Consider the following 12,945-nt stretch of genomic DNA (forward strand, 5'->3'; position numbering starts at 1 on the left):
AATGCCCCATCGACACCATATAACTGTAGAGTGTTGAATAGCTTCTCTCTTGGCACCATGTCATATGCCTTTTCCAAATCGACAAAACTTAAATACAGATCTCTGTTATATTCCCATGCTTTCTTGACTGTTTGTCGTAAAGTGAAGATCTGATCCTGACAGCCTCTATTTAGCCTGAATCCAGCTTGTTCTTCACCAAGCTTTTCTTCCACAATTCTTCTCAACCATTTCTCAAGTATACTTGCATAGATCTTGCCAGGAACACTCAGTAGGGAAATACCTCTGTAATTCTCACATTCAGTTTTATTTCCCTTTTTATATATGAGTAGTATGAGAGCTCTACTCCAATCAGCGGGAATTCTTCCCTCTGTCCAGGCTTTCTGAACTATGCAGTGCAGCCACTGTAACACTTTTATACCACCATACTTCAGCATTTCAGGTCGAATATCATCTGCTCCTGCTGCCCTTCCACATTTGAAGCCTTTGATGGCTTTTTCTACTTCAAGTATGGATATGTATTCCTGACTACATGCCTGATCAGTGTATTTTACCACTGTGCTGTCATCACTGCTTGTTTCATTTAGCAGTTTTTCAAAGTAATTACTCCATACTTCAAGGATATCATTTTCTCCCGTTTTCATGTCACCTTTATGATCTCTAACTCCTTTTACAGCACCTCCATTTCTATGCTTCAACAACCTCCAGAATATTTTGCCACCTTCTTGATATTTATTTTCTATATTCTTGCCAAAGTCCTCCCATGACTTTTGTTTAGCTAGTTTTACACAGTGTTTAGCATTCTTGCATTTGTCTCTGTATTCTCTAAGAGAACAAGCTGATTTATTTGACAGGAACTTTTGATATGTTTTCTTCTTTCCTTCACTGCCTCTTTAACTTCCTGTGTCCACCAGGAAGTTCCGATTTTTTTATCCTTTCAGACAACCTCACCACATGCCTCTCTGGCAGAATCAATCAATGTTTCCTTCAGAGTTTGCCACTGAATCTCCAAGGTTTGATTCTTGTTCTCAAACTCTTTCATTTTTTCTTCAATAATCTTTGTGTATTTTAATCTACAATTCACATCTGAGAGCTGCTCAACTTTTATTCACTTTAAAACTTTCTTACATGTTATTCTTTTCAATATGAAATTCAGTTTTATCCCGCTCAAGACTAAATAGTGATCACTTCCAATTTCAAATCCTCTGTACGCTCTGGTGTCCTGCACCAGGGAGAAAACATCACTATCAATAATAACATAGTCAATGAGACTTTTCTTATTCCTAGCCTCTTCTTTTCATGTGAATTTGTGCACATTTTTACGTTGGAACATGGTGTTAGTAATAACCAGTCCATGTCCTGAGCAGAAATCCAACAGATATTTGCCATTATTATTAGCTTTGCTCTTTTCTCCAAATTTTCCCAAAATATTTTTGTATGTCTCACAATCATTTCCTACTCTGCTATTTAGATCCCCAACAAGGACCAACTTTTCCTTTTTCATTGTGTCAGTTGCTTTTTCTAAAGCGTCAAAAAATTCCTCCACTTCTACCTTAGTAGAACCTTCCGTGGGACCATAGGCACAAATAAGTCTCTTTGTCCAGTTCCCCATTCTTATATTTGCCCACATTACTCTACTTGAGACTGACTGCCATTCAAGAAGATTAGCCTCGTATTTTGTGTTGAATACTATGGCAACTCCTTCTTTTCCTTGATTGTCATTGCCTGAATATAACATTTTGTATTTATTGCTCAGAAAGATCTCACCAGTTTTTGTCTTTTTTGTTTCAGCCACCCCTATTATGTCGATCTGGTACTTATCTAATTCCTCAGCTAGCTCCATTTCTTTGCCATTCAGGCTTCTTATGTTGATAGTACCGATCTTTAACTCCGGTGATGTTGAGTTGAGGTGTGTTTTCAGATTTGTTCCAGTAGCTGACTTTTCGCTGTTCGCCCTGGTTCTCTGACGAAAACAACGGGGGCCTTGTTTAATCGGGTGACGCCCCAGCTTGCATGAAATTTTTTATTTTGGTTTAACCAATAAGAATACAATTTGGTCTGCTAAATCCCAAATTGCTAGCCCATCCTCATTCGTTCAGTATCCATGTAGATACCCAACAGGGTGCACCACGAGAAGGTGAGGATTGGACATTAGATCAGAAGCCCTGGTCGGTTCTCCGCATTCCTTTAAAGGCTATGTGGAGGTCTCCTCTCAGTTATACAGCTTTGACCCTTAAGCACCCCATAATAATATCTTCAGTATATAAAATCATGTTATGATATTTAAATATCTTAACAGTACACTCCAGGATCTGATTCTCCTAAAGTTGATCTTTAGGCAAATGGATGAAGATAGCTATCTGAATGAGCTGTTTAAAAGATGCATGGAGATCATATTTGTAGAGAACTTTTAACTATTTTATTGTGATCCTCGTGTTAGTTGCAGCAGTGATGGGGAATTCTTCAGTATTTTATTGTTCCAGTAGCTGACTTTCCAATGTTTGTCCTAGTTCTCAAATGAAAACAACAGGATCTGTATGGACAATACTCTATCCAGTATGACATTTGATTATGTATGGTCAAATTCTGTGATGTAAGCCAAAACACAGCCTAGATTGACTAAACTTCAAATTTCCTTCTATCCTCATATCTTCATTAACTGAACTGATACCTGATATTATAAATACAGCAAGTTAAGGTTGGAATTTGATCAGAAATTTTTTACATATCAATATAAATATCGATATTACTAGCCGGCCTAGTTGGTCGAGTGGTTAGCGTATCTGCTCTCCAGCCAAAAGGCTGTGGGTTCAAATCCTGCTGAGCATGGATGTTTGTGATTGCCTGTGAAAATGCTAGTGGTGGTAGTGGGCAGTGGATGGTGTTGGTGGATTGAGTGATGGAGACAGAGAGTTGTAGAGTAAGCCCTCCCTCAATGAGTCTTTGGACTCCCTGGAGGTGTCATGTAATAATAATAATAATATGAATAATATTGATATGTAAATTTTATTATTATTATTATTTGACACCTCCAGGGAGTCCAAAGACTCATCAAGGGAGGGCACCTACTCTACAAATCTCTCCACCAATTTTAAAGAAAAAAAATTTTTTAGGATTCTGTACATACCTTGTGAAAAGGAGGATAATTCAGAATTTTTTCCTTAAAATTTACACATCAATATTATTCATATCCATCTATGACTGTTGAATATTAAATGCACTATCTACCAATAATTGTCTGGACACTTGACCAGTTTATAATTGATACCTGCAGGTGAACCCTAATATCAGGTATGTCCACCTTTGGCTTTGATACCTCTTGCAATCTTTGGGGAAGGCTTTCCACCAATGTGCGGCAGATATCGGGTGGAATTTGTCTCCATTCCTCCATCAAAGCAACACTGAGTCCAGTGACAGATCAAGGACATGCTGCTCTGTACCTGATCACTGCTCCAATCTGTCCTACAGGTGTTCTATAGGGTTGAGGGTCAGGACTCTGCACAGCCCAGGCAGTCATTTAACACCCATCTATTCATACCATTCCAGCTGCAGCTTTGTGACATGGGAAATTGTCTTCTTGATAGTAACACGGGTCCATTCTATAAAACTTCACAGTGTAGGCAGCACCTGATTATCAGAATAGCAAGGTACTGAGTTACCTTCATGTAACCACGGACAGCAACCAGTGGTCCCACTCCAAACTAGCTGAATGCACCCCACACCATTACTTTTCCACCACCAAACTTTACTGTGGGTAAAACACACTTGATAACAAGCATTCTCTAGACTGCCTCCTCACCCCACCCTGCCATTAGACTGGTTTATCTGGAAACAGATAAACCTAGATTCATTGCTCCAGAGTACTGTTTTCCACTGATCAACTGTCCAGTTCACATGCTCTTTGCACCAGGCCAGATGAGCTGCCTTGTTCATTGTTATGATGTTTGGCTTGTGTGCCACTGCTCTTCCATGGAAACCCAATAAATGGAGTTCTTTTTGTACAGTATTAGTGCTCACCATGGTGTTACTGGCACTATGGAACTCATCACAGGTAGTCTGTGCCAATTGTAGCCAGTTTTTGCATGACACCCATTTTAACACCTGTCCCTGTCAGTCATTTTCGGTGGCCACCCTGGATGTTTTCCTGCACTAGTGATGCCAGAATGCCTCCATTTGTTGATGACATCGCCAACCATTTGATTTTGGATGCTCCAGTTGAGCAGTAGTGGCATGTATGGACATGCCACCAATGTGACATGATGAACCTCTCTTGAAGTCACTGAGTTCATATCATGTTGCCATACCTCCTGTATTTAACTGCTATGATGAAATACTGCTTCCTACTATCTGTATACTGTTTTTTATGTTTACAAACCTGGAATGACCATAACTTCAAATAACAGGGGGTGTCCGGACAATTATTGGTAGATAGTGTAGTTCTTGAATGTTCTTCATTGAAGTTCTAGAATATATGTAGTCCACTGAAAATACAGTCTGCTTGAATAATGACTTGATGAACTATGAGGTGCAGTTAGGCTTAATGGCCTCACCTGGCTAATACTGATAGTGAATCTATTAGTTTAAAGAGAAGATTAAAGGGAAGTGCATATATTTAATAATTTTCTTTTCTTTCCAGACAAACTATTTTATAAAACAAATTTTTGCTATTTTCAGGGACTTTCTCTTTGGTAAAATGTATGAAAGGTTTAAAACAGACCCAATAGCATATGGAGTATTTTTAGAAAGTCTAGAATCTTATATCTTAGACTGTAGGCTTACAGCCCTCAGTCCATCAATTGCCAAGGACTTTGTTGCTCATTATGCTGAGCGAGAAAATTTCCAGTCATTAGAGGCTTGCCTTGTGCGTCTAGATATATCTTGTCTAGATATTCACCAGGTATGTATTTTGTACATTTGACATGCTATTTAGCTTAAATATCAATCTTTTTGAAGGAGACTTAAGTTATGTAAAGTGGCAAAGTATGAACTCAACAATTACTCAAATTTATATTTTATGTAAGTAATTAATGTAAAATTTAATTATTACCAAATGTGTTTGTTGATTTGTTTTTATTAAAAAACAAATCAACAAAAAAACTTTTAATAATAGAAATGTTAAATAATCACTCTGCTCAGTTTTCTGCAACTATTTTTCTGCAATGATTTTAAATTAGGATATTAATCTCAGACTACTTCATGTCCAGTAAAGAGGGTGGTGGTCTCACATCAGGCAACAAGTCACCTATCATTTAACTTCACAAACATCCATGACACAGTGAGATTTGAACCTACAACTTTTTTTTTTACGTGACTCACACCTGCAAAAGGTTTTAAACCTATAGAATATTTGCTATTATTTTATTTATTTATTTATTTATTTTACTTAATTACTAAATTGAAGCCTCTAATGTTTGATGATTGTCATACATCAAGCAGTGAAATTCATCTCCACATAAAGACATTCACAAGCGTGCCTGTAATGGGATTTGAATCTGCAACCTACTGGTGGGATAGTAGAGATGCTGCCCACTTCTCCAACCAGTTGAGATAGTATACTACCTTAGCTTACACTTCATCTTATGGTAATATGGTTCAACATGTGGTTGGCTTGTTTGGCCAGCCATGTTTTGAATTTTAAAACATTTTAACAAAAAAAAGCATTGCAAATACATGGTTTCTTATTGAAAAAATATCATTTGCATCTTGTTTCTTAAATTATAATAGTTATTTCATTCAGATTTTCTTTTCCAAATCATCAACTTTATTACTTATTATAACTTCTTTGACAACTAACTATAATGCTGCAGTTAAAAGTTTGGTGTTATCAGGCAATAATATATATATATATATATATATTTTTTTTTTTTTTTTCATTTTAATGTAATAAAAATTTATCTTAACTGTTTTTCTTTTATCTTTCTTAGTTACATGAATTTTAAATCCTACCAATCTTTTCTACACTACTGTATTCTTCTAAATTTGAATTCTTCTCATTTGTATTTAGCTTATACAGGATCAGCGAAAAGAACCAGAACTTCAGACACTTATTTATTCATAGAATTGATTGATGGCAATGGAAATTTGGTTTTAAAATGTCATGTGTTATGTTTTGTAACTGATACACATCTGTTGCTATCAATATACTGATACTAAGCTTAAAGTTAAAATCTTGATTTATCATGATTAAGGTAAGCAAAGTAATTTTAATTTAAAGAAACAAGATAATCACACTCACAAGTTGGAAACACATAGCTCATAGCTTGAAGTAATTTTAATTTAAAGAAACAAGATAATCACACTCACAAGTTGGAAACACATAGCTCATAGCTTGAATTGGTTAAGGTTAGTAGGAATTGCTGTAGATATTCAATAATAGCTTTTTCAAGCCACTTGTTTCCACAAGTTTCCAATAAAGCAGTGGTGATCTCACACCAGGCAGTGAAAATCATCTTCCATAATTCCCACATTTGGGCCACAAAATGCAGTCAACTCAGCCAACCAGGTGTTGATTTTGACTTGGTAGATTCAAAAGTGCAGAGGAGAAAAGGGGAGGGGGTAGATGTCCTCAGATAATTATGACTATGTAGACCAAAGATAGTCATTTGCTCAATCCATTTCAGCACCATGCAGGCTGTAAATTACTATTCACAGGTTTTATAAGCATTGGTGCCTTTAGAAATTACAAAAATTCAGCTGTTGGATACATAATGAAACCTGTTGGTTGATTAAAATTTGTTATAAGTTTAGTATTAAATCAAATTGATATAATTTCCTAGGGCAATCTTATTTTGATGAATTAACATTTTTATGTGAATAGGAACATTAGTTGCTAATGGATTGAAAATGTGCATATTTATGGCCATAGGTAAATGATGTAGAGTAACATTTGATTTTGTAATAAGACATTTTTTTCTTTTTTTACAATTATCACAAAAAAAGAAAGGGTAAAAAAAACACTAATGGCATCATTATCTTAATGTGCTTAAACTTTCTCACATATTTTATAATAATGAAGAGATGATGGAATTCACTTTCAGCAAGATTGATTATTGCCACTTTTTAGCAACACAGTTTGGGCAAGCATTACACTTAATTTCCAAATCTGAATTTTTGAGCATCTAAATGCTAATGGGAATTAATACCTGCACTGATAAGATTTATTTTCTTCTTATTTTTCATAGCCTCTAGCATTTGCAAAAAATGTTATTAACACACAAACATAGACAAAAACAAAATGGCAATAAAAAATACAGAAATCCTTGTGCATCATCTAAATGAAATCTAAAAAGGCTGATACACTTGTATGTATTTGTTGACATGAAGTGTTGATTTCTCATTTCCTGAATAACTTAACCTTCTTTATTGCCATTTTCTGTATATTTTGAATGTCTAAAGCTGATTCCCAGACCACACTTTCTGCTTTAAGTCTCTTCCTTTAATATTGTAGTATTCTTCCATCAATAATGGGAATCACCTCAGGCATCCAAAATATGATTAACCTTAATAAATATGGCTGTTCTGAGTAGCTTGAGATTTAGAAAGATTAGTTTATTTTTTAATAAAAATATACAGCTGTGGTGGCCTACTTAAGTTTTATATAAGTAATAAGATAAAGAGCCAAGAGGCTATTTTTTTTTCCAGCGGCGTAAACCAAGTTAAGGGGATAATAAATCCCTCATTATTTTAAAGCCAGATACGAAACTCGGAGATTGAAATCCATTGAAATTTATGAGTTTCATGCCGAAGAACTATCGGCGAGTCCAAGCGTAAGTCAACACCTGGGTAGTGCAACACTAGGGCAACTCGGAGCAAAGGTGGAGTAAGCTCCATTACTATCCTTAATATTTTCTCATAATGTAAAATGCAGCTCCTAGGAAATGTATTACTGTTTTACATTATGATTATTACATTATTCGTTTACATTATTCATTAGTAGGGGTATATATAAGTTTGGTTCACTTAAACCTTGGTATTCCAGGTCTACCTACTCACTGATGAGACCTCAATAAAGGTCGAAACCGGTCTGGGTAGTGACCTCTCCTCATAATGTAAAACAATAATACATCTCCTAGGAGCTGCGTTTTACATTATGAGAAAATATTAAGGATAGTGATGGAGCTTGCTCCACCTTTGCTCTGAGTTGCCCTAGTGTTGTACTACCCAGGTGTTGACTTACACTTGGACTCGCCGATAGTTCTTCCGCATGAAACTCTTAAATTTCGATCTCCGAGTTTCGTATCCGGTTTTAAAATAATGAGGGATTTATTATCCCCTTAACTTGGTTAAGTAATGAGATTTCAGCTGGAAAACATGTTTGTTGCTGCCATTTGTTTTGCCTATGTTTTATAATGGTCTTCTTCTTCTTGGCTTCCCGTATTAGGCAATTGTTTGCCTGTAACGTTTTCAAGAGTTTAAAAAGTCTTCTGCCCATCTCTTCCTAGATTATCCTCTTGATCAGTGTCCCTTTTGTTTATATTTCCAAGCACTATTTGGCAATCTGTCCTCATTCATTCTTTCTATGTGGTTTTTCCAGTTATTTCTATAGTTTGTGATGTCTTCTGTTAAGTTAATTATAGACAACTGTTTTCTTATTTCTTATCTTGTCTATTCTTTTATAGCCTGTGAGCGGTCTTAGGAACTTCATTTCTGCAGCTTCCACTTGTCTTTTATCTCATTCTCCCCAAGTCCATGTTTCACTTCCATATCTCAGAATTGGTTTGGCTATTATTTTATATAGTTTTATTTGGGTTGTTCTAGACATCTGTTGACTGAAGTGTCTATTCAGAGTTCCAATGACCATAGGAATTTTTGCTTTTTGTATGCAATGTTGATTTCTCCATTGGGGCTTATGTAATTTCCTAGATATTTAAATGTGTTCACTTGTTCTATTACTTTGTTGTGGATGACTAGTTTACATCTTTTAATTTCTTTACCTTGAAATGCTATTGATTTTGTTTTATTTATTGAGATTTTCATGTCATACTGTTCTATTGTTTTGTTCAATACATGTAGATTTTTCTGTAATTGGTCTTCATTATCAGCAAAAATAACTTGATCGTCAGCATACAAAAGGCTAGTTAATTCTTTATATCCTATTTTAATTCCTATGATTTTGTTTTTCCTCCATTCTCTTGAAAAAATTTCAAGAGAATGGAGGAAAAACAAAAAAAAAAATATATATATATTATATATATATATATTGAAGAGTATTGGTGATAATCCATTTCTTTGAATGAGACCTCTATTGGTTTTAATTTTTTCGTTGTTTCATTATTAATTTTAATTTTAATATAGCTTTCTTCCATTATATTTGCTATCACTTTTGTGGTTTGAGGTGGAGCTTTCAATTCATACTGTATATTGATTAATTTTGTTCTGTTGATTTGATCATATGCTTTATCATAATCTAGGAAAGCCATATATGTTGACAGGTTAAATTCTATTATTTTTTCAATAATTTGTTTGAGTGTAAATGTGGGATCTGTGTAGGATCTTCCTTTCCTAAAGCTGCATTGTTCTTCTCCAATAATTTCCTCAGCCCATGGTGTTAATTTACTTTTAATTATATCTAGATATGTTTTATAGCATGTATTTAATAAGGGTATTCCTGTGTAGTTTCTGCAATCCTTTCTTTTTCCTTTTTTGAGTATGTTTACGACTATTGCTGTCTTCCATTCTTGTGGGATGTTTCCTTTTTCCCATATCCTGTTTAGAAATTAATTATGATTAATTAGAAATTTAATTAATCATAATTGAAATGGTTTAGAGCTGTACTTGGATAGTTCTGAATTTATTCCATCTTCTCCTGTAGCTTTTCTATTTTTTTAGTTTTTCCAATATTTTCTTTAGATCATTTAACTGTGTTGGTTCTTCATTTGTTTCTTGACTTATTACTTGTTTCATTTCAATTTTATTATTATTGTTTAGAAGCTGGGTGTAGTGATTGGTCCATTCACAATTAGAAGGACCCTCCGTTCTTTTGTAGACGAGCCTTCTAATTGTAGATTATCCTTTGTTTCTTGAGTCATTTTTTAAATGATTTTATAACTCTTTAGTTGAGGTCCATTTATGCCATGCTCTAATCTTGATACAAATTTTTCCCAGTCTTGTCTTCTGATTTTCCTGATCTCTCTTCTTGATATTGCTCTGATTCTTTTATATTCTATTTCATTTCCTATGGTTCTGTCATTTAACCATCTAAAGTAGATTTCTTTTTTCTTTCTTATTAAAGATTCTATTTCTGGGTTTTAGGTTCTTAGTCCTTTCCTTTTTCTTCGCAGTTTTGTTCCTAGTCTTCATATGCTGCTTGTTTTACTATTTGTTTAATGTTTTGCCATTCATTTTTTATATCTGTATCTTCACTTATTTTCTTTATATGATTTGTAAGTCTTCTTCTTTGATATAGTTCTCTGATACTATCTTGCTGTACAGTTCTATCTTAAATTGCTCATGCTTTTGTTTTTTGTATTCTTGTATTTCTGTTTCTCTGGTTTGGGATCTTAATAGTACTGATTAATAAATAGTGGTCTGAGTCAATATTGCATCCTCTGTATATGCTGTAATTTCTTACCATCTTCTTTAGTTTTTCACCCACTATTATATAGTTAATATTGCTTTTATATCCTCTGGTTTCCAATCTATATGTATGTATATCTTTATATTTAAAGAAGCTGTTGGTGATTTTCAAACTATTTTACACCACAAATTCTCTGAGTTCTCTTCCATTGTTATTTATGGTGTTTTCTCCTTAACTATTAAATCTTTAAATGTATTTGATCCAATTCTAGCATTGAAATCGCCTGCAATGATTAAGTAATCGTGTTTATTTTGTGTTCTGAATTACGTTTTGAAGATTTTTATAGAATTCTTCTGTTTCAGATTTTTTCCTCCTTCTGGTACATATATTCCCATGATTGTAATAAATTTCTTATTTAAGTTTAGCTGTTATTCTTTCAGAGATCCAGTTATGATTCAGTTTTGTCTTTCCATTTATTGCTGATCATGATGGCTATACCTGCAGCTGCTCGTTTTTCATTGGATACTCCATTGTATATTAAACTGTAGTCCTGAAGTTCTGTAGAGCCTTTTGATTTTTTCCTTGTTTCAGAAATTACTGCTATTTCTATTTTCTGCTATTTCTTCAATCTTGTGGTTGATGCCTCTTATGTTTACTGTTCTGATCTATATCCAATTCATTGCCCTTTTTTCCACTTCCATTTCGTTATCCATTTGGGCTATTCGGTTTTTATTCCCTTGAAATTTCTGAGTAAAAGAATTTGTCAGCTTGTCTGGTGATGGGGCTGCCATCTTGGAGCCTCCAGACATGGCCGCTTTGGTCTGGGACTACTTATTGGGTATTTGCAGCCAACCACTGTTTCTGATGGCCATTCCCCTATCCACCAACTGGGGACCTGCTTGGTCATAATAGCTCTTCTCCAAGGTGAAATAATGGTAATAATTTTTATTTATTTCCTTTTTTAAAACTTATACTCTTTGAAGGATGTTTGCACAGTCAAGGGATCTGCCTAAATTAAAATGCAATAAATGCCACCCACAAATAAAATGTATAGTATTTAAAACAAATCCTGTTATTGATCAATTCCATGAATAAATGGGTAAAAATCAGTGAGGTATATTTAGATAACCCTGTAGTTGATTGTAGAAGACTATGCAGAACTCCTCATGAATGAACCATTTCTTTGTATTTACCAGTCTAAGTCTCAAAATTTTAAACTAATTATAAATTATAATAATATTTATATCCCATTTTGAAGGAGTTGGATGTCAATGGGAACCTCTAAGGTGTCAGATTAGTTAGCTGGCAAGTATTAGAGGACAGTATCAGAGGCAACACAATTTCAGATGGGAAGTAAAAATGATTAGTAAAATAATGTAGTGATTAATTTCAGGTCTGTTCTTGTTTTTTTATGTTGCCATCAGTAAATCAAGTATTAATCCATAAATCTTTTTCTGGAGGCCAGGCATAATTTTGTATCATGCACTTTTCCAATAAGCAAAGTATCACACAGAACAATAAATATCCCTTCTGCGGGATATTTAATTTACTTGTTTCTGTTATGACGAATGAATTTTCTATAACAATGCTAAACAAATGTAATTGTTTACATTTGACACTAAAATTGGAAGAATAATCAAGGATGAGACTAATGCAATGCCAATTAGTTTTATTTCAGCATTCTGAATCATGATTTTAAAAAATTCAATTTTAGTATTTTGGATTATGAAGTAATGCACTTCAACCAGTATAGAATCAGTCTTGTTCTTATGGCTGATACTATGTCATAGATTGATAATCAAATACAGAGAATTGTAACTGTGGTCGGGAGAATGCTTACATTGTTAGTGCAGAAAGAATAATTCCTCCATCATATAAGAACATTGCCCATATGCAACATGTTGAAAAAAAAAAAAAATTCAGGCACTATGATCGTAGCAGTTCCTACAAAACTACAGCTGCATGAATGTGTATTTGTACAATTTAGTTTTTAGGTATGAAAGGAGAACTTGGATAGAGATATACAAAATAGTATGTGAGATATAATGCAAATTGAAGATATAATAATGTATGCTGAGAAATTATGATTTTTTTTTTTACACATGATTATTGGATAGGTATCTCCATGTTCTTTCCTGTCCTGTCATGTATGGACAACTTTTTCGGAGGGATATGATAGAAACTTACATGTTTTTGTCATATCCCTTCTTTTCAACCTATTGACCAAATTTCTTAATCCACAAACTTTCAGTCTGTCCTTATAGGGAGTATTTCACTTGGCGAGTGAACCAAGATGGTGATAAAACTTGTCACCATCTTGGTCACTCACTTCTGGATCCTCTCTGCCACTTCCTCATTACCAAGAGACCTAAATGTGGTCATATCTCTGTACATTGAATGAGATGGGGTTGTATCAAAGTCTTATGAAGAGG

The 12,945-nt window shown here is 34.3% G+C and overlaps 1 protein-coding gene across 1 annotated transcript in view; it reads left to right on the forward strand.

The window, feature by feature from the left end:
* The window catches only part of Vps8 (vacuolar protein sorting 8), a 519,719-nt gene that overhangs the window by 243,388 nt on the left and 263,386 nt on the right, over positions 1-12,945 (forward strand). Inside the window, exon 19 of the mRNA XM_090395104.1 lies at positions 4,672-4,894. Coding sequence (XP_090251230.1) covers positions 4,672-4,894 — 223 coding nt within the window. The remainder of the gene's footprint in view (positions 1-4,671; positions 4,895-12,945) is intronic.

This window comes from Typopeltis vanoorti, chromosome 7 (assembly GCF_054136105.1).
Source record: "Typopeltis vanoorti isolate ZY-2024b chromosome 7, IOZ_Tvanoo_1.0, whole genome shotgun sequence".
Lineage (NCBI taxonomy): Eukaryota > Metazoa > Arthropoda > Arachnida > Uropygi > Thelyphonidae > Typopeltis > Typopeltis vanoorti.